The sequence below is a fragment of the Pongo abelii genome, chromosome 2, assembly GCF_028885655.2.
Source record: "Pongo abelii isolate AG06213 chromosome 2, NHGRI_mPonAbe1-v2.0_pri, whole genome shotgun sequence".
In the NCBI taxonomy this organism is placed as follows: Eukaryota; Metazoa; Chordata; class Mammalia; order Primates; family Hominidae; genus Pongo; species Pongo abelii.
Window position 1 is genome coordinate 1,166,048 of NC_085928.1, and position 23,207 is coordinate 1,189,254.

Below are 23,207 nucleotides of genomic sequence, written 5' to 3' on the forward strand. Positions count from 1 at the left end.
TCTAGAAAATACTGTGCGAGGATTTGCTATCCTCTATTTTTTTCTGTTCTCTCTTTCTGAATTTCCTATTATTTGGATATTGGGCCTCCTGAACATGACCCCTTTCTTTTCTTTCGAATTTTCTATTCTTTGTCTTTCTGCTCTACTTTCTGGGAGTATGCCTCTATTTTATCATCTTTTTTAAAACTAAATTTTTCATTTCTACTATTATATTCTTATGTTCCAAGAACTCATTTTTTTCTGTCCTTTCAAGTAGTTTACTGCCTTTATTCATGAAAGTAACACCTTCTCTTATCTCTTTGAGGATACTCTTAACAGTTTTTTGAAATGTTCTCTCTATATAAATTCTACTTACTCGAACCCACTTTTCTTGTTTGTGCACATTCCCATATTTCATGTTTTCATCCTCAAATGCCTGGTCATCCTTTGCCATCTGCTCCTATGTATAAGTGAACACTAAAAAATTGATTGGAATTTGCAAACGTGTGTGAAGCTTGTCAAATGTGGTCTTCCTTTTAGTACGTCTGGCTAAGCCATTTCCTTGGGATCTCCAATATTAATACCTTTAGATCTTTGCTCTTAGGCTGGTCTGATTCCCCAAAGATGACTCTTCCTATAGCCTGCCTACTGTCATTGTTTTCTGGGAGAAATAGGAGCAGTAGAAGAGAGTTATAATATTCAGCATGAAAACTTTTTTTCCTCATTTTTCAGTTCAGCACCACCAGACAGTTGTGCACCTAGGGTTTTCTAGTCCAGAGACACTGTCTTTGACTCTGCAGAGAATAAACCTTCAATTTTCTCTTAAAGGGAAGATATATAATCATATCTTCTCTTTTCATCCCACATTCATCCTTATTTTCAATTTCCACCAATTTCTGAGGCTTTGCATCTGCAATGTAAATTAGGCTGCTTTTCAGCTTTCCCCACTGCTGGTTTAAGATTCAGCTTTCTCAGGTCTGTTAAGTAATTCAACATTGATCAAATATTCAGCTTCCAAAATTTGGTTGCCATTTTCACTACGTCCCTTCTTTTTGTCCCTATATATTAATATCTTTTTAAAAAGTCTCTTTACTGTTATTGAAAGTTGGGGAGGAGATGAAACTAAGCATACTTGATCAATCTTCTTTCATTGGAATACTCCTGCATAGTTTGTAAGTCTAATATTAACATCAGGGAGCATTATTAACTTTTTCCATGCAGACAAAGCAATAAAATGAATATACTTTATTAGTTATTTGGGAAGATTTCTTTTTAAAAGTGCTAATTTGAAAGTTTCAGGGCAAAAAAACTTACAGTTCTGCAATAGTTTCTGTTTATTCTCTGGCAGTTTAAAAAATACTTCCTAGTCTATTCAGTGTTCTTGTCTTTGGGTTGTTCTACATACACGATTATTGAGACTGTTTCCAAAGACAATAGAATCATGCCATTACATGTGCCATTTAATATTTTACCAAAAAGCTTCTAACCTTAAACTTTATTTTTAAATTTTTTTGAGACAGTCTTGCTCTATTACCCAGGCTGGAGTGCAGCGGCATGATCTCGGCTCACTGCAACTTCTAAGCCTCCCTAGCAGCTGGGATTACAGGCATGCACCACCATGCCTGGCTAATTTTCTGTATTTTTAGTCGCAATAGTGTTTCACTATGTTGGCCAGGCTGGTATCGAACTCCTGTCCTCAAGTGATCTGTCCACCTCGACCACCCAAAGTGCTGGGATTACTGGCATGAGCCACTGCTCCCGACCCCAACCTTAAACTTTAAATAATAAGATTAAATTAGCCCCAAATGAACCAAAGGCCTTCTTGTTTGTCATACTAGGAAATTCCAGAATTCTGGAAGCAAAATAAGATATAAATTCAGAATACCTTTCACAGCTACAGTCACATAAAGAACTTTGGCTAACACAAACTAATCTCCTATATTTACTGCTATTTATTTTTTAAAAATAGATTTTTGTCTCTTTTCAAATCTAGAGACAGTTGGGAATATGACAATGTAAACTATTTGTTATTACACAGAAAATATAACCAAAGTGGCCAGGCGTGGTGGCTCATGCCTGTAATCCCACCACTTTTGGAGGCTGAGGCGGGTGGATCACCTGAGGTCAGGAGTTCGAGACCAGCCTTCCCAACACGGTGAAACCCTGTCTCTACTAAAAATACAAAAAATTAGCTGGGCATGGTGGCAGGCACCTGTAATCTCAGCTACTCAGGAGGCTGAGGCAGGACAATTACTTGAACCTGAGAGGTTGCAGTAAATAGAGATCATACCACTGCCCTCCAGCCTGGGTGACAAGAGACAAGAGTGAAACTCCATCTCAAAAAAAAAAAAAAAAAAAAACACACACACACACACAAAAGAAAGAAAATATAACCAAAGCACCTCCTATTTGAAACCAAATGATACACTTTTTTATCCTGTGGCTTAGTTTCCACCTTTTTTAAATAGAGTGTTTAGGTAAAAGGGTAAACTTAACATTTATGGGGTGCTTTCTAATGCTAGGTACTTTAACAGTATCTAATTTAATCTGTACAAAATATAACACATTTTTTTTAATTTTACAGATTAAAAAAATCTTCACAAGGTAACAGATGTTAGCTAACAGACAGAGAGGTAAATTAATAAGTAGTAGAATAAATTTGCTGGACTCAAAAGCCTAAGTTTTTTTTTTTTTTTTTTTCAAGTATCACTCAATGCTTCCTATATAAAACAGAGGTACTACTGCTTACCTTGCAGAAAATTGTAAAGGGTACATAAAGTAATATGGAAAAACAAGGACACAAAAGTATTTCCAAAATGTGTCCTCCTTACAAAGACTTGGGAGGTAAGACAGATAATGATGGATCAGAAAAGTCAAAGAAACAAAAATTAGGTATCAAGATCAGAGTTGGCAATTGGTATTGTGATGTTGGATTGCTACTGACACCTAGTGGCTAACTGCTAATGACAAAATAAAACCAGAAAAGAAGGGATGGAGAACCACACTTTAAAATCCAGAAGACTATCAACCTATTTTCAGTAAATACTGTGCTCTGAATTACGTTATCATGAGTGACAATAGGGTTTCCATCCATGCTATGTCTTCATTGTTAGCAATGGTAAGCACTCTGTAAAATATGAAATGAGGCTGAAAACATACTCCTGGTATCTTCTCTGGAACATTCCTCTGTAGCCTGTTTCTGGTGGAAATCCACCCCATTGCCTTGAACACTTCTCTACTGCAGTCTAAGAAACTAAGTTGCTGGGTTCACAGAAAAATCCCGCTAGTTCTTCTGAGAATCACTAGAGGTTCCTGATTGTCACTAATTGTGAAATATGACTTGAATGTTCCTTGCAGTTTAATGGTGTTATGATAACTACACAAACATAAAAGACACAGAAGTACAATAGTCTGTCTAGTTAACTAAATCACCATATTTTACCAATAACACATACAAATATTTATGAAATGTTCATTTTGTACTTTGAAAAAAAGAAATACTATGATGTATGAGCAGGCAGGCTACTCTTAGATCTACCATGATATGTGCTATATCCCTGCTATTGTTTGCAACATGAAGAAGATTTAAAAAAAAAAATCACACACAACTGGCATTAAAAGGTTTGTGTAGAAGAATTTGTAACTATGAGACTGTAGCTAGAATTTATAATATCCTGTTATTCACTCTTGTTCAGGGCAGAGACATTCCCCATAGAAATGATCTCTAGTTGTTATGCTCAGAACTGGAATTTCTGACTTGGCCATTAGGATCCTGCAATAAGAACCTATGAGCTTGGTTTCATTCACAACTATCTACTGCTCTGTGTGCTTCAAGCCATTCTTTTGGCTGAGAGACCATTAGGGTAAATGATATATGTTAATTTATTCCCTAATATAGTAAGCCTGTACCAATCTATGATAACTATTTTGATGAATAGCAACCAGAACTGCAAATATACAAAATATCAATAAAAGATCAGTATCTGTAATAGTAAATATGAGTATTACAAGCTGTATATACATGCTATGTATAAATAGAGCTATATCTGTAGTATAGCATGATTCTTCTTCTTTTTTTTTTTTTTTTTCTTGAGATGGAGTCTTGCTTTGTTGCCAGGCTGGAGTGCTGTGGCGCAATCTCGGCTCACTGCAACCTCCATCTCCTGGGTTCAAATGATTCTCCTGACTCAGCCTCCCGAGTAGCTGGGATTACAGGTGTACACCACCACATCCAGCTAATTTTTCTATTTTTAGTAGAGACAGGGTTTCACCATGTTGGCCTCGATCTCCTGACCTCATGATCCGCCCGCCTCGGCCTCCCAAAGTGCTGGGATTACAGGCGTGAGCCACCGTGCCCGGCCAGCATGATTCTTAAAAGAAACATGTCATTCAGACTTATTTTTAGTTATTGACAGTAGGGCCTAACATTTGTCCCAAAATTTAAATGTGCTTCTATTACTAGATCTGACAGGAACTTGTTGCTGTAAGTTTAAATTATTTTCTATATGTGTCATATATATTGACTGTAAAGATTCAAACACTTTATGTAAATAAATCCTTTAGCAATATGTGATAGAAGTAAATGGAACAAGGTATTGGATACTTACTGTATTGTTTTTTCTGATAGCAGAAATAAATGGAAAGAGGAAAAAAGGCAATGATATAATAAAATAAAATGTAAAAAAAGATTAAAATATGAATAAAAAGGAAACAAAGGCTGAAGACACACAGTATTTTGTAATGTACCTTGAAGCCAGTCTACACCTTCTTGCAAGCCTTCTCCTTTTATGGCATCACTAGCACTGAAATAAAATTCATAAGAAACATAGCCATCTCATTACATCACAAAACTATAAGAATGAAGGATTACAATTTTGCCATATGGAGAATTAATACATTATAACAACATATATCTGAGCAAAACTGGTTAAGCATTGAAATTGAAAATAAACAGAAAATAAAAGTCTGAGTGCTCAGGAACAAGATATGTTTATAATTTATAAACAGATTTTGAAAAAAGTTATTTTATCCTAGGACTAGTTCTTACACTGACATTAACAAAACAAATACTTTTTATTTTTCCAGTGGTAGAAAAGTTTTGTACAGTCCACTATCCTACTTTGCTCAGTTCCAATTGTTCAATCTCATTATTAAAAATGCTTGACTTGAGTTATAATAGAACCATATTATGGCGTGACTTTGTTTGAAATGGAATTTGATATCTTTAGGATAAAAACCCATAATTATGGGTTTGGTAAGCTGGTAGAATAAAACAAAAAGTCGGTAGATCTCAATCATTTTCTTATTAGCTGAGGGAGCTTGGCTAGGTCATTGAACTCTTCTGTCTTCAGTTTTAGCATCTGTAAAGTGGGGGAATAGTATCATTGACCTCATATGGTAATTGTGAGAACTAAATACTTGAGGTATGTATATAAAACACCTAAAACAGGGTGCTTCCATTGTCTTTCCATTCTTGAGAGACTAAACTTAAATTGTTATTGTGAGATTTTATGTATAATCATAATTAAGTATATAAATTAAAATAATAAAATGCAGAGGATTTTTAGAGGATCAGATAATCTTTTTAAAAGGTACAGACAGTTTCTCGTAACATGTTATTGATCTAGTCATTTATTTTCAAAATATGATTGTATAATAGCAATTAATATATACAATTATATTTTCTGAATGATTAGGGTTCCTTTTAGTGTGCTGAAGGCATGACTTTAAAAAGCATAGTGAAGTACCTAAAAGAATTAACTTAATTCTAATCCAAATAAAAATTATCTCCCAGAAATTACTTGTTAGACTAAGAATATGGCTTATCATAGAATTATTATAAAATACAAAGAAAGAAACAAATAACATGAGATACACAATTATTCAAAGCAAATTACTGATTATCTATGGTAAGAGTAAGAGATCAGTAACTGAAACACTTAAATCAAGAAAGATAAAGATATTAATTTTATCATACACCTATAGTTCCAAACAATTAATACAATGAAACCCTTCCCCTCTGGTGTAGGTGTCATTACCCTACTAAAAACTGCATCTTTTCCTAACAAATGTTTGAATTCTATATTTCCTCTCAAATAAATAAGAATAAAGCAAAAATCTTGGCCTTGTGTGATATGACCCCTGGTTATTTCTCAGTGGCCTCATTTCCTACAATTTCCCCTTAGATTGCTCTGCTCTAACCAACCTGGACTTCTTGCTGCTCCTGGAACACACCAGGTACATTCTCATCCAAGAAGAGGCTTTTTTCTCACTGGCCTCTCTATCTGGACAATTATTCCTCCAAACCTTCACATGAATTGCTCTCTAACTTCAATTAGGTCTCAGAGAGGGAGGAACTCCCATTATTCTTTCTCTTATTATCATACTTTATTTTTTCTCATCCTCCCAGTTGACATTTTATACATTTATTTGCTTATTATTTGTCTCCCCCACAAGATGGTAAACAAGTATACATACACACAACATGCACACACACACACACACACACACACACACACACACACACACAATCATGATGCCAGGGATTGAGTCAAAGAACACATCTGAAGGAGAATAACAATCAGACCCTGAAAATCAGAGCTGACTATATGTTTAGTACAATGGTCAAACATAAAACATTAAATTTTTCTTTAATTTATCAGACTATACTTCTCTAGGATCTTCTCTTCATTGCTCAGTAAATTTACTTGTACCCAAGGCAGGAGACAGATAATATTTTATCTCTGTATGACTGAGAGCGTTACCTTTATATTTAAAATAGAAAAAGAAGGATAAATATATTTTCAATTTTATACATGCTTTTAAAAATATTGCCAAGAATAAAGAACAAAACGAATAAATGAGATACTAATTTGAACCTAGTGAGAAGAGGTCCAATTTGAATTAAGGAGAAGTCACAATTATACACATGTTTAAAAGAAACACTTTGCTTTCTTCTATAAGTTATCCAGAAAATCTAGCAACTGGCAATATAACATGCTACATCCTTATAAGCATGAGGGTATTACTTTTTTTCTCACAGAGAAATACTGAGATGTCACAATTGAATAAATAAATCTGTTAAAATGTAATGGTTAATTATTTTAAGTAGAAAAGATGGTTATTTACTAATTAGATCCATGTTTTTAAACGTGCACTTTCTATCAAGCAGTCACAATACTTAATACAACACAGAAATTAAAAATTATTCTATTTTAGAAGTAATCAATTTAGGTATGATTTAGAGAAATATAAAGGCTCTAGCTCAAGATGTTTCTTTATCCAAAATCCCACCATTCTTTACCTATCAAATACCACAGGACCTCAAATTCCAACTCAAGAATCATTTATTAGACACTAACTTTTCCTCTGATCCTAGAGTAAGGAAGGTTTTACTTGGGATATACAGGGTTTAGCTCCTAGGAAGAGGTGCTGGAGGCTCTGAATACTGGAAAGTTTCAAGAGCTTTCCTAAGGTCTTTACTATTACTCTTTCAGCACCAAAACTAGTTCCTAAAGTTGTTTTCTGAACTCTATGACTTCCTCGTTTCATATTCTAGTTCACCCTTTTTGTGGCAGTGGATCTCTCTGCTTCTGTTTCCAATCTTCCCCACAGATACCTTCTTATAAAAAGGGGGAAACTGTGGCATGGAAAGGACCTCTTACAGCAGAGACAGGTAGGTGGGTGGGTAGAAGGGAGTTTAAGATGGTAGTGCTAGGCACTAAAATACTATCTAATGTATAATCTCTGTTTATCCTTATTAGAATATTTTGGTAGAAAGGCACAGTGGAGTTAAATGAGAAACTGTTTTCCAAACAAACAATGCACAACAATTTCAACATTAATTACTTAAGAGTTCAACCTTATTAGGATGTCTAAGTAAACTTAAAATTTCCATTTCCATTTATTCATTTTAACAAATATGTATTGTGTACCTATTACATGCCAGGCACTATGACTATTGTAGGGGTTATTAAAGTGAAGAAAACTGACAAAACCCCAGCTGTCAGGGAGTTAACACACCTGTATAGGCAGACAGACTACAAACAAACAAAAAAAAAGCAGTCACATGGTAATAGTGACTCTAGCAAGCCAGGAAAGTTATTTTGGAAAATGATTCAAAGGAGGGGACACAAGTGCACATGCTCTTAGATGGGACTGTGCTTGGCTGACTCCATGTGCAGAAGGAAATCAGTGTAGCTGAAGTCAGTAAGTAAGTAAGCTTTTAAGTTATTCCATTATAAGAGTTGTTTATATTTTCCTATCCCCCCAAAAATTTGAAAAAGGTTTTTAACAGTAATATTTGTAAAAACCTACAATGCCACAATTCTATAAAACAAAATCCTTAGCTTATATCCCACCATGTTTGATCACTTATTTTTAAAAAATGAGATCAGAAGAAACAACTCTGAAGCTTGCATATTTTTCAGAAAGCTACAGTGAAAAGTAAATATAAAACTTTACCAAATATGCCAGGGTTTATCTTTGATGTTCTCTAAACACAGCAACTGAGACACTTTTACAGATGTCACTGCATCTCTAAGATCCATTTTATTTGCAAAGAATAAGATTGGAATTCGACGGTGTTTAATATCTAAAAGAGAAAATAAGACCATCATCACACTTCCAGCTTTTTAGGTCATTTTGCAGCAAATCTTTAGTACTGAAACCCATGAAATTTTTTTTCAATCATCTTTTTTCATATCACACATACAGAAACATTCAAAGACACATACTGTCACACTGTTAGGCATGTATTTGAGCAATAACAAAATTTTAAAAATATTTCCTAGGACCATCTGCCCTCTGGTTAGGAGCTTTAACCAAAGATGGGTGAGGTGGGACTGGGAGCTCAATAAGCATTACAGAGAAGTACCTACAAAAAAGCATTAAATATTTTGTTTCCTTTTTAATTGTGAACAGAAAGGAGGCAAACTTCAAGCAGAAGTAGAAGGAAAAGAAACTGGAAACTTATTTAAGTTTTCAGTCACAATATAATAAGTAACTAGCTAGATTATTAAAAGATATTTTTACCTTGTCATGATTTTGGAAACATTTTTCATTTTTTTGAATGGATAATACATTTAAATAGTTCAAAATTCAGAAGATACAAAATGGCATACAGTAAAAGAATCTCCTTCCTAACTTTGTCCTAGGACAATGGTCTCTGTAGAAAAGGCAACCCATACCATCAGTGTCTTGGCATCTTCATAGAAATATTTTATGTATTTGCAAACATAATTATTATATATTATTTTCATATAGCAGGCCAACCTCATTACTTTATACCTTTATCTTTTCATTTATTTACATATCTTGGATCTGATCCCATATCAGTACATATAGAGCAGCTTCTTCATTATTTTAACAGTTCTGGAATATTTCTTCTTTTAGTACTATGTACTATTATTTAACCAGAACCCAACTGAGATACCTGTTACCAATCTTTACAACTATGAACAATCCTGTAATGAATAAATGTGTACATAGGTAATTTTGTATACCGGCCAGTATGTCCTTAGGATAAATTTGAGATGTGGAATTGCTGGGTCAAAGGACATAAATTTCTCTTTTGATAGACAGTGATTACCAAACTGCTTTCTCTTAAAAATTATATCAATTTACACTTCAACAACCATGTATAAGAATGAGTGTTTCCACTCCCCTAGCCAAAAGACTGCTATGAAACTTCTTGATATTTTCCATATCATAGGTAATAGGCCAAGAATCTTTCCATATATTCAAAAGATGTTTAAATTTACTTTTTTGTTGGCTTATCTGATATGTCCTTTCCCCATTTTCTATTAAGCTTTTATATTCTTACTGATTTTTAGAAACACAAGTAGTATAGAAATATCCCTGTAGCTATGATATGAGTTGCAAATATTTTCCCTAGCCTGTCATTGTCTTTATCCGTTCACAGTACATTTTGCTATTCAAAGATTTTTTACGGCCATCAATTTTTTTAAAAAGTTCATATACACTTTAGCTGAGAAATCCCTCCCTTGGAAATTGATCCCATAAAATAAAGGAAGTAGTACATTAAGATCCATAGACAAGGCTTCAGTTGAGGAAATCAAAGTCCCCATTATTTGAAGCATATTTTGTAGGAACTATTTCATTTTACTGCTCAACATTCCAACACTTTTTACAGAAAAACTGGAAAGATTAATATGAAAGGAAGACATAATCAAAAATGCATTCTCAATCTAGATACAAGACTGCTAAGTTTTTTGTTTTTTGTTTTTTGAGATGGAGTCTCCTCCGTTGCCCAGGCTGGAGTGCAGTGGTGCTATCTCAGTTCACTGCAACCTCCACCTTCCAGGTTCAGGCAATTCTCCTGCTTCAGCCTCCTGAGCAGATGGGATTACAAGTGCACGTGCCTGGCTAATTTCTGTATTTTTAGTAGAGACGGGGTTTCACCATGTTGGCCAGGCTGGTCTCCAACTCCTGACCTCAAGTAATCCACCCGCCTGTAACCCCTCCCAAAGTGCTGGGATTACAGGCGTGGGCCACCATGCCCAGCCAAGACTGCTAAGTTTTTAACATTAAAAAGTCACATAAAACATACAGGGCGGATAATTTTTTTCAAAAATTTCAGTAAGCTTGAGGTCATCTGTTAAAAATACCAAAGATATTGTGGTTAAGCAGTAACATTTATTAGAAAGCCCCACACTATTTCCATTTCATTTCTAACAAATCCACAGTTCTCTTAAACCACCATCCTTTTCTGAAAGTCCTAGCACAAGCGCTATTTAAATGCTTTTGGCATGAGGAAGGCTAGAAACGCAGAGTTCCACAATACTTACTGGAGCACTGTTTGTAGTGGGGGCTTGGGTGGGAGGAAAGTATACACCAACAAGTGAATGATTAAATAAACTGTGGGACATTCATAGTAAACCATATTAGGCATCATTAAAAAGAATAACTACATAATTATATATCATTTGATTTGGAAGGATATCCATCATTAAGTGTTAATTGAGAATAGAAACATGCAGAAGAGTGTAAAGAATATGATTCCATTTTGGTAAATAACAGTGATAGTCCCCACAGTCCTCAACCCTACAGATATTTTTGGTGTATATATATATACACACATATATATATGTATATATATATACACACATATATGTATATATATATATACACACACATATATATACACATATATATACATATATATGTATATGTGTGTGTGAATAAATATGTAAGAAATGCTGTAATTAAACACACACAAACTCAGATACGAATAGAGAAATGCATGAAAAGATGGTAACAAATAATTTTAATGGGTATTGAAATACACAGATCTTTATTTTCTTTTTCCATTTGATTTTTTTTTTTTTTTGCTATTGGCACAAATTATTTATGTAATCAGAAAAAAGAGAATTTTTATTTTTGAGGAAATAAATGTTAGAGACCCCAAAAACATTGCAAAATGCTTTACATTTACATTACATGCAAAATTTACAAAATATGGTGATGTACATAAAATATAAATTCTGTATAACATATATGTTTTAAATTCAAAAATTTTAAATGAAAGATAATTACATAGTGTAAGCAATACCCAAAAAACAAAACATTACACATAAATGAACCCCAAAGAACAGATACAGACTGAAAGACACACACATACCTGGATGATTCAGAAGAGTATCGAGTTCTTCTTTGGCCACAACCATTCTTAATCTATCACTACTATCAATGACAAAAATAATAGCTTGGCCTTCTCTGTGTAATGTAAAGAAAAAGAAAAATTAAAGCTTGACTTATAAATTTTTCCATGTTTATTATCCATGGGCATTTCCTAGCCTAAGTATTATCTCCTTATGTCCTATGTCCATATATCATTAGAATTTTTGGTGTTGTTTCTTATTAGTTTATATGACTGATAAATATATTAGCCATTAGTCATATTTCATGTAAAATATCTTCTCATTTGGATAATAAAGTAAATTTAATGACTTGCTATTTCATAATTTTAAAAAATTATGAGTAATTTTTTCATTAAAATATCAGAAATGAGTTAAAATACCATAACCCTATTACACCGATGCAATAATTATTAATACTTTGGTATAAAGCTACACTTTGTGTATATTACATATGAATAAACTATATATGTATTTAAAATGGAATCCTGTATTACACCTTGCCTTTGCAATACATATGTAAATTTCCTTGATTTTTTTTTTTACTACTATGGTTTTACTACTACTTTTATAAATTATTTTTACCATAAACCATAGTGAGAAATACATTTTGCATTAAGATACAGTAGACACATAGGTATATATAGATGTATTTTAAGTGAAAGTCTTCTGAAAAAATACTTACAAATAGCTTTTATTTTATTCTATTTGATTTTTTTTTTTTTTTTTTTTTTTTTTTTTTTGACCTTTAAACAGTTTAGTCAAGAAGATAACATAGGATTGTCTGGGGTTTTTTTCCTTCTTGAAAAGTGATAAAGATATTTTCTTTTTTTTATTTTTTTTATTTTATTATTTTTTCTTTTATTATTATTATTATTATACTTTAGGTTTTATGGTACATGTGCCCAATGTGCAGGTAAGTTACATATGTATACATGTGCCATGCTGGTGCGCTGCACCCACCAACTCGTCATCTAGCATTAGGTATATCTCCCAATGCTATCCCTCCCCCCTCCCCCCACCCCACAACAGTCCCCGAAGTGTGATGTTCCCCTTCCTGTGTCCATGTGTTCTCATTGTTCAATTCCCACCTATGAGTGAGAATATGCGGTGTTTGGTTTTTTGTTCTTGCGATAGTTTACTGAGAATGATGATTTCCAATTTCATCCATGTCCCTACAAAGGACATGAACTCATCATTTTTTATGGCTGCATAGTATTCCATGGTGTATATGTGCCACATTTTCTTAATCCAGTCTATCATTGTTGGACATTTGGGTTGGTTCCAAGTCTTTGCTATTGTGAATAATGCGGCAATAAACATACGTGTGCATGTGTCTTTATAGCAGCATGAGTTATAGTCCTTTGGGTATATACCCAGTAATGGGATGGCTGGGTCAAATGGAATTTCTAGTTCTAGATCCCTGAGGAATCGCCACACTGACTTCCACAAGGGTTGAACTAGTTTACAGTCCCACCAACAGTGTAAAAGTGTTCCTATTTCTCCACATCCTCTCCAGCACCTGTTGTTTCCTGACTTTTTAATGATTGCCATTCTAACTGGTGTGAGATGGTATCTCATTGTGGTTTTGATTTGCATTTCTCTGATGGCCAGTGATGATGAGCATTTTTTCATGTGTTTTTTGGCCGCATAAATGTCTTCTTTTGAGAAGTGTCTGTTCATGTCCTTCGCCCACTTTTTGATGGGGTTGTTTGTTTTTTTCTTGTAAATTTGTTGGAGTTCATTGTAGATTCTGGATATTAGCCCTTTGTCAGATGAGTAGGTTGCGAAAATTTTCTCCCATTTTGTAGGTTGCCTGTTCACTCTGATGGTAGTTTCCTTTGCTGTGCAGAAGCTCTTTAGTTTAATTAGATCCCATTTGTCAATTTTGGCTTTTGTTGCCATTGCTTTTGGTGTTTTAGACATGAAGTCCTTGCCCATGCCTATGTCCTGAATGGTATTGCCTAGGTTTTCTTCTAGGGTTTTTATGGTTTTAGGTCTAACATTTAAGTCTTTAATCCATCTTGAATTGATTTTTGTATAAGGTGTAAGGAAGGGATCCAGTTTCAGCTTTCTACCTACGGCTAGCCAGTTTTCCCAGCACCATTTATTAAATAGGGAATCCTTTCCCCATTTCTTGTTTTTCTCAGGTTTGTCAAAGATCAGATGGTTGTAGATATGTGGCATTATTTCTGATGGCTCTGTTCTGTTCCATTGATCTATATCTCTGTTTTGGTACCAGTACCATGCTGTTTTGTCGATTTGATTTTTTAAAAGCTGATAGCCAGTGATTGAACTAGTTAAAGATTCACTGATGGGTCACACAGGCACTTGAAAAATTACTGATTATTCCTCTGCACTATCTTCTTTTAATGTTCTAAACTATTGCACTGCATGGATGTGTCATCAAATACTGTATCAAACATTTGTTGCTGGACTTTTAGGTTATTTCCAATTTTCATCATTACGAAAAACTTTAAGGCAAATCTCCTACATACCTTTCTTTTAAAAAAGTTCTGATGCTTTAAGATTTATTAGAAATGTTAGGAGTAACATTTACTCCTAACATTAAATGTTAGGAGTAACATTTCTAAGACTACATACATAATTTAAAGTTTTAGAAAAACATTTCCAAACTGTCCTCCAGAAATGCCATATCAATTTACATGACTCAGTACTTTTCTCACTCCTTTGCCAGCACTGGCTATTATCATTCTTTTCAATAATTGCCATTCTAACAGCATATTATCTTGATCTAGTTCATTAATTGCCAGTGAGGTTCAATATCTTTTCATATATTTATTGGACATCTGTGCTTTTTTTTTGCAAATCACTTATTCTAGTCATAAATTAAGTATTTAAACTTCAATGTGATTAATAATCAAATGATATACAAAATAAAACTTTTCATATACCATTTTCTCCTATCATTAAAAAAGGATAATGCTGATTATCACAGACATACATTACCAGTATATATAGAAACCAGAACAATCAGAAATACCTATCAAGATCTATAAAAATGTTCAATCACTTTGAGCCAGTGATTTTGTTTCTGAAATTCATTCTAAGGAATCATGAACTGAGGTTAAGATTTATACAACAAGATTTTGACTGAAGGACTGTTTACAATCTTCAAAAATTGAGAATAGCCTTCATGTCCTAGAGTAGAGAAACGGTTAAAGAAATTTTGGCAAAGCTGTGTGAAAAAATATTAGGCAGCTGTTAGTTATATTCATTGCATGTTTTTCCTGATTTACCCATACCACATAATGTTAACTGAAAAAAGCAAGATACAAAATTATACATGGTACATAATTTAGATGGTTCCTTTTTCCTTAGTTATATAAAGTATATGTTATATATTTCAAAAGGAGAAGAAAGATACCAAAAAGATTGACAATGGTGAATTTATGAATAGTGAGATTTATGGGAAACATGTTTTCAATATTCTCTTCTATATTTTCCAAATTTAAAAAATGTGTACTCCTTATATTTTTGTATGCTATTACCTTTTTATATTGTAAAAATAATATGTAAAAATTATATAATATTTAACATTATGGCATCATATAGATGAGAAAGTAAATGTCTGCCTTCACCAAAGAGGATGTGAAAAAAAAAAAAAAGAAAAGAAAAATAAAAGAAAGTAAACTTCCCTTGTAATCCTACTATTCCAAAAATAAATGCTACTAATGGTTTGGTGCATAATCCACTAAGAACTTTCTTCTTTCTATACATAGTAAGTACATATTTATAGCAAAGATAAATATTTATAGTAACATTTTTACATAATTGATATAAAAATGTTATAAATAATGCTAACATACAACCTTCTATGTATATTTTTTGCCCATAAGCCCTGGTCATAGAATACTTTTCTAAAAGTAAAAATGCTAGCTGGAGTTTATAAACATTTTTCATTTTAACAGATATCAATAAATTACCCTGAAAAAGATATTACATTCTCACAGGAGTGGCTCACTTTGACAAGAGCATACTTTAATCTTTGTAACCTTTTTCAGTCTAATAGATCAAAATGTACTTGTTTTGTTTCACAGTTAGAAAAGTATGAAAATAGGGGAAGTAAATTTACTTTTATTGTTGATTTTTCAATAGTAATCATATTCTCCATTCAATCTATAATGTAACCACTCTATTCTAGAATTCATAAATTTCATCCAAAAACAGTACAAAGAAAAAAGGAGTTAAAATCAAATAAAAACAAAGTTTACTTTACTACTATTTTCTCTCTATATATATTTTTGTAATTAAAATTAAAGTATTTTTAAAGTAGCTAAACCCATTTTTAAAAGGAATTATTTATCAACTAATTGGAGGAAGAATTTAAAAAATCCTGTACTGAAAACTCAGGTTTCCTAAACACACAAACAAATAAGAAACACATAAAATGCATCTCCCCAAGGAATTTAATGCAGAACACCACAAACATGCCACTTTTCCTTTTCCAAACTAACCCTCGAATCTGAAGCACTCTCTTTTCCCTCTCTCTCAGAAGTCTTCTGGACCTACGATTTAAATAGGCCTTCAATTTATTGAAGGACTCATTGAAAAAAAAATTTGAATAAATTTCCTCTGGTTCATATCCCAAATATATACCATTTAATGTTTGGTCTCACATTATTAGGAAAGAGTTAATCTAAATCTAAATCTTATCTGGTAAAAATCACATACCATTTCAAGGCAGGAGTTCATAATGACAAAAGAGAGTTTAGAGATAGTGTTTTTAAGTTTCAGACTCTAAAAGTGAATTACATTGTTCTTAAATGAAGTCCTAACAATATTAGAAGCTAACGAATTTATTTTAATACTATATGCAAATCTCCAGAAGGTATAACACATTTGGGTCTTAGTAACTTGACGGCTATTAGTCTGAAGTATAGTCATCCCTCGGAATTGGTGAGGGATTGGTTCCAGGATCCCCTTCAAATACCAAAATCTGCAGATGCTCAAGTCTCATATATAAAATGGCTTAGTATTTGCATATAACATATGCAAATTCTTCCATATTCTTTAAGTCACCCTGGATTACTTATAATACCTAATACAATGCCTACACATGACCTCATTCATATGCTTTCAATATAGTAGTTTGTGCACGGCAATTTAAGTTTTGCTTTTTGGAACTTTATGGTATTTTTTCCCCCAAATATTTTTGATTTACAATTGGTTTAATCCAGGAATGCAGAACCCAAGGACATGAAGGACCAAGTGTAAATTAGTGAGCACCTGACTTGCATATGCTGAAAAATAGCGTGTTTCAAATTATTCATAGAACAATGGATCAACTGTTAGGCAACACTGTTATTTTTAACTAAATTTAGTCAATAATATTTACTGGCCTATATGCTGAGCATCATACTAAGTCTTGAAAAAATAATATGAATAATAAATAATCCCTTCCCTTGAGAAGTTCACACTTCCACTAGGGAGGCGGCTATGGTGCGTAACTTCACGACATGGTGAGTGTGATTAGAGAGAGAGAAATGGACAAAGTGCCATGTGAACTTAATAAGGACAAAATAACTGGGCAGAACAGTGAAACTTCAGAGGAGAGGACTTTTAGCTGATTTTAAAGCAGGAATATGTTAACCTTAAACTGAAGTGAAGTAGGATAGAATGGGGCATTAAAAACAGAGAGAATAGTACATGCAAAGGCCCGAAGTCATGAAGGACTTGAAACATTTGACAAACAATGTTGAGTCTGATTACATATTTTTTAAGTTAGGAAATGTTCATAAATTACATGAAAAAAAAAGCCAAACAATCTAGCCATATAATTCTTTGGATTTCTAATCATTATTATTAGTAAAATAAAACCATCTAGTTAAGCAATATTCACAGGTGTACTTACTTATAATAGTGTTCCCAGAGATTTCTGTATCTTCCTTGACCTGACATGTCAAACACTGTAAATGACAAACTACAAAAACAAGCAAAGCATGACTACATTATAAACTAAAGCATAACTTTTACTTAAAATTTTAAATTATTTACAATCAAAGAAATTACCCTTCATATGCAATATTAAACATGGGCCAATTTACAAGTAAAAGTTCTATGAAATAAATGTATTAATATAAACACGATTTTGCAATAAATAACATAAAAAACTTCTTTGCTAGTGAAATTACCAGAGTTTGTCTAAACTCTAAATTCTGAAAAATAAACCAGCCATAGTGGTTAGAAACACGTTAATACCTATGAGATTCTGAAACGACAAATTACTTTATCTAAGGGTAGGAAGAATGACCAGGTAGACCCAATATTGTTATTTTTCACTAGCAACTTTTTTGTTAAGGGATAAAGTGGATTACCTGGATGATTTGAATTTCTCTATGCTGAATCCTATTGTTGGAAGGATATTTTGAGATTGAGCCTTTAAGAGAAAAGACAAAGTTCAGAAATTTACAATTATCAGAGATGAGTTTTCCTCAAATTAAAGTATCCAGATTTTCAGTTTCTAAAATCTGTCACTAAGGAGATGACAGGATTTAACAAAGTTATAATTTTTTCAATAGGATCACTCTGTGTGAATTCTTTATAGAAGTTTAAGGTTTGCTAATTATGAATCTGCATAATATTAATTCACATTTGTGGCTTGTGGCATGCTACCAAGGACATAAGCGTTTTATAAGTCGTTTAATAAGTCACCCTGAGTTCACACGTAGGACTTTCTAATCTTTTTTTTTTTTTTTGAGATAGAGTCTCACTCTGTCACCCAGGCTGGAGAGCAGTGGCACAATCTCGGCTCACTGCAAGCTCCACCTCCCAGCTTCACACCATTCTCCTGCCTCAGCCTCCCGAGTAGCTGGGACTACAGGTGCCCGCCACCACGCCTGGCTAATTTTTTGTATTTTTAGTGGAGACAGGGTTTCACCCTGTTAGCCAGGATGGTCTCGATCTCCTAACCTTGTGATCTGCCCGCCTTGGCCTCCCAAAGTGCTGGGATTACAGGAGTGAGCCACTGTGCCCGGCATACTTTCTAATCTTTCAACACATACTTATTGAATTTGTATATGTTCCAGACTGCCCTCATGTGTAGATGGTTCTTGCCTTCATGGAGTTTACAAGCTAGAAGACGTAAATAGAACACAATTTTGAGCAGAGATAAGTGCAAAAATAAATGTTTTGGGGGTGGGAGACAACAGAAAGGGGCTGGAAGGTGGCATGGAAGAAAAGTGCTCAGGAATGGTCTCTCTGAGGAGGGGACATCTGACCCAGGAGTGAATGACAGGAGGGGAAGAACCATGACAAGTTATTGACAAAGAACAGTCCAGTCAGAGAAATCTGTCAGTGCAATGATTCTGAGGAAGGAAGGAACTTGCCACTGAGGAAATGCAGAAAGCCTAAATGTCTAAAGTGTATCGGGTAAGATAAAGAGTGACATATTGAGGTAAGAGAGGTAAGGGCTTGAAGGCAATGGTAGGGAATTCTGTGTGGAGAAGAGATTGAAAGGGGGCTAGAGTACAGCAGGAGACATGTTGACAAATCCCATTGACAATCAAAATGTATTATACTAACAATCTAACTTGTTAAATGCCTCTAGCACTTTCATCAGAAAAACTATTCCTCTGTTTGAATAAAAATATATCTACTTTCTGATCCAGGTGCCTAGAAATTATTATTGACTCCTCCCTTTTTCTACATTCTCTATGTAATCATTCTCTAAGCTTTTTGGTTCTATCTCACTAACTTAGTTCAGACCCTTATCATCTCTTGCTTTGAATTACTGTACCAGCCTCCTAATTGCTCTTACTTGCCTCTGTTACCTTGAACAAGTTACTTAATTTTTCTAAGCCCGGTTTTCTCAAATGTGAAATATATTATTATCCTTTACTCATAAACTTATCATGGTAACCAAATAAGCTAATGGATGTCAAATACTCAACACAGTAAATGCTCAACAAATGTCTGATATTATTATAATTACATGCTCACTGATTTCAGTCTCTTCCCCAATTCTTCCCATATTGTCACTATAACTTTAAAAAAAATTCCCCTTCAGTTCATCTTGTTGCTTTTATAAAAAAACAATATTAGAAGGGAAAATTTTGCCTCACACTATTACATTCACTCTGGTAGTCTACTTCTGAGAAATTTAAATTCAAGGAAAGACAGAAGCTCAAAATTCACTGGAGCTTGGTCACTTTAATAGCATGGTAATGCACTAGTAGAAAGGCCCTCCAGAGCTGCCCTTGTTTTGCCTTTCTGAAGTTTGTGTACTTAGCTTTTTCCTTTTCCTTCTATCCATTCCAAGATCTGACCTAGTATTTTTCCAAAAATATATTTTTGTTTATGTAAGACAAAATTCACTTCCTGCTACTAAGATTCCTGCCTCATACCTTGGGGTTCTTTCATTTCAGAACAACCTTTGCAATAAGAAGTTTCCTAAGTTTTAATGTTCCCCCAACTTCATTATTTTGATTTTAAGGGCTTTAAATGTGCCAATCATGTGAAAAAAATCATCAGCTACTACTATGAGGAAAAAGATACCAATAACAAAATAGGAAGCTAAAGTTTAAAGAAGTCTCAAAAAATGTATATTAAAATAGCAACCCTGTCTTCACTGAATTATAATTAGAACATTTCCCTAGCGTCCCCACGATCACCTAACTTCTTCACAAACTCTTTTTTATTTCCAGAGAAACTTGGTATTTTATTTGTAGGAATAAAATTCATAAATTTTCTTTTCTTTCCATCACTTCAAAAGTTCTAGTAGAAAGTAATCAGGAAAAAAAAGAAACTTCACAAATTAATCAGGATAGAACAAGATATGTGAGTATTGCTTCCAGACTGAAGTGGAACTCATTTTCCTCCAACATATTCCAAAAGATAGTTTACAATATCAATCTCCCTCTGCTCTATCCAAGAACAAATACATTTGGTCATTCTGAAAACTGGACAGGGAATGGCACAAAGTAAACAAAGAGTGTAGGAATTACAGTCAACCCTCTGTATCTATAGCTTCTAAATCCACAGATTTAGCCAACATGAATTGAAAATAATAATTTAAAAAAGATAACAATACTATTTAACAATAAAAATATCACAAATGTATAAATACAATAAACACTATTTACACAGTATTTACATTGTATTAAAGTATTATTAGTAATCTAGAGATGATTTAAGGTATACGGGAGGATGTGCATAAGTTATATGCAAATACTATACCATTTTATATAGGTAGGAGGGTGGAAGGGGGTGGGTGGGAACGTGTGTCCTGGAACAAATCTCCTATGGTTATTGTATTGCCTTAGTGGAACAAAACATTCTGAGACAGTTCAAGGATACACCAACATAAACAGGAACAGAATAAGATTTCTGAGAGAGATCCTATTTGGTTAGTTTCATTAAGTCTGATAAAAATGATATCCTTGGTGATATCAATCATAATCCCCTGGCCAAAACTAAATATTAAAAAATCATCCATCAATCTACTCATCCAAAGTGCCAAGCATTATTCTAGGTATCCAGGATTCACTGCTGAAGAAGAGAAAAATCTATGCTCATTTATAATGGGAGAAATTTAATAAGCAAGTTATCAAATGAATATGTAAGTTATTAGCTGAACAATTTTAGATTGTTTTAAATTTTAAGAATAAGGGTGGCCAGGCACGGAGGCTCACGCCTGTAATCCCAGCACTTTGGGAGGGCAAGAGGGGTAGATCACCTCAGGTTATGAGTTCAAGACCAGCCTGGCCAACATGGCGAAACCTCATCTCTACTAAAAATACAAAAAAAGTAGTGGGGTGTGGTGGTGCGTGCCTGTAATCCCAGCTACTCAGGAGACTGAGGTAGCAGAATCACTTGAACCTGGGAAATGGAGGTTGCAAGGAGCCAAGATTGTGCCACTGCACTCCAGCCTGGGTGACAGAGCCAGACCCTGTCTCAAAAAAATAAATAAATAAATAAACAAAAAGAATAAAGGTAACATCACCAAAATGAAGTAGAAGCAAGAAGCAATTAGGTTTCACTATCTCCCACAGAAAGCCAAAAACAAATATCCAGTACTAAGATTAGCACAAGTAATATCCCTTAAGAAAGGAAGAAAGGAAAAGAGGAGCTACAAAACAACCATAGAAAAATTAACTAAATGGCAATAGTAAGTCCTTACCTATCAGTAGTAGTATTAAATGTAAATGAACTACATTCTTCAATTAGAAGACACAGAGTGGCTGAACAGATTAAAAAAAAAATAAGACCCAACTATGTGCTTTCCACAAAAAACTCATTTCATCTATGAAGATACACACAGGCTGAAAACAAAACGGATAAAGACATTCCATGTAAATGAAAACCAACAAACAGCAGGAATAGCTATACTCATATCAGATAAAACAGATTACAAGTCAAAGACTATAAAAAGAGACAAAGTAAACCACTATATGAGGAAAAAGGAGTAAATTCAGAATGAGAATATAACAAGTGTAAATATATGTGCCTCCAACATGGGAACACCGTATATATTAACCAAACATTAATAGAGCTAAAGGGTGAGAAAGACTGCAATACAATAACAGCAGAGGACTTCAACACCCCATTCTCAGTAACAGACAGATCATTCAGACAGAAAAATCAACAACAAAAGAAATCCAAGTTAAACTGAACTCTAGACCAAATGGACCTAATAAACATTTATGGAACATTCAATCCAACAGCTGCAGAATATACATTATCCTCATCATCAAATGGAACATTCTCCAAAATAGATCGTATGTTAGGCAACAAAACAAATCTCAACAAATTTTAAAAGGTAGAGATCATATCAAGTATCTTTTCTAACCACAATGGAATAAAACTAGAAATCAATAATGAGAAGAACTTTGGAAACTATAAAAACATGGAAATTAACATGCTTCCTAATATTCAGTGGGTGAATGAAGAAATTAAGAAGGAAATTCAAAAGTTCTTTGTGATGGTTAATACTAAGTGTCAATTTGATTGGATTGAAGGATGCAAAGTATTGATCCTGGGTGTGTCTGTGAGGGTGCTGCTAAGGGAGATTAACATTTGAGTCAGTGTGCTGGGAACAATCGCCTTAATCTGGGTGGGAACAATCTAATCAGCTGCCAGAGTGGCCAGAATATATAAAGCAGGCAAAAAAAACTGAAAAGGCTAGGTTGGCTTAGCCTCCCAGCCTACATCTTTCTACCATGCTGGATGCTTCCTGCCCTTGAACATCAGACTTCAAGTTCTTCAGTTTTGGGGCTCGGACCGGTTTCCTTGTTCCTCAGCTTGCAGATGGTATATTGTGGGACTCTGTGATCATGTGAGTTAATACTACTTAATAAACTCCCCTTTATATGTATATCTATCTATCCTATTAGTTCTGCCCTTCTAGAGAACCCTGACTAATATAGATTTTGGTGCCAGGAGTGGTTCTAGAGGAACAGAATGTTAAGGATGGAGTTCTTTCATTGGTTTTGGGGTTTCTAGAGTTGGCTGCTTAATATGATTAGACCCCAAAATGCTAAGGACTCTACTTTTAATAGTATGGAGAACACTGATAGTCCTTGGCACGAACTGTTTAGAGAATTATGCAAA

The 23,207-nt window shown here is 33.9% G+C and overlaps 1 protein-coding gene across 9 annotated transcripts in view; it reads right to left on the reverse strand.

The window, feature by feature from the left end:
- ARL6 (ADP ribosylation factor like GTPase 6) overlaps nt 1-23,207 on the reverse strand; it is a 40,402-nt gene that overhangs the window by 4,544 nt on the left and 12,651 nt on the right. For 6 of the 9 annotated variants that reach the window (XR_008523229.2, XR_008523231.2, XR_008523230.2 and 3 more), the window contains 5 exon segments: nt 17,975-18,036; nt 17,512-17,580; nt 11,621-11,715; nt 8,443-8,572; nt 4,726-4,781 (listed from right to left, as the gene is read on the reverse strand). Coding sequence is in view for 4 of the 9 variants with exons in the window: in XM_054550431.2 (XP_054406406.1) it covers nt 4,726-4,781; nt 8,443-8,572; nt 11,621-11,715; nt 17,512-17,580; nt 17,975-18,036 (412 nt within the window). In the remaining 5 variants the exon portion in view is untranslated. 9 annotated transcript variants of the gene reach the window in all.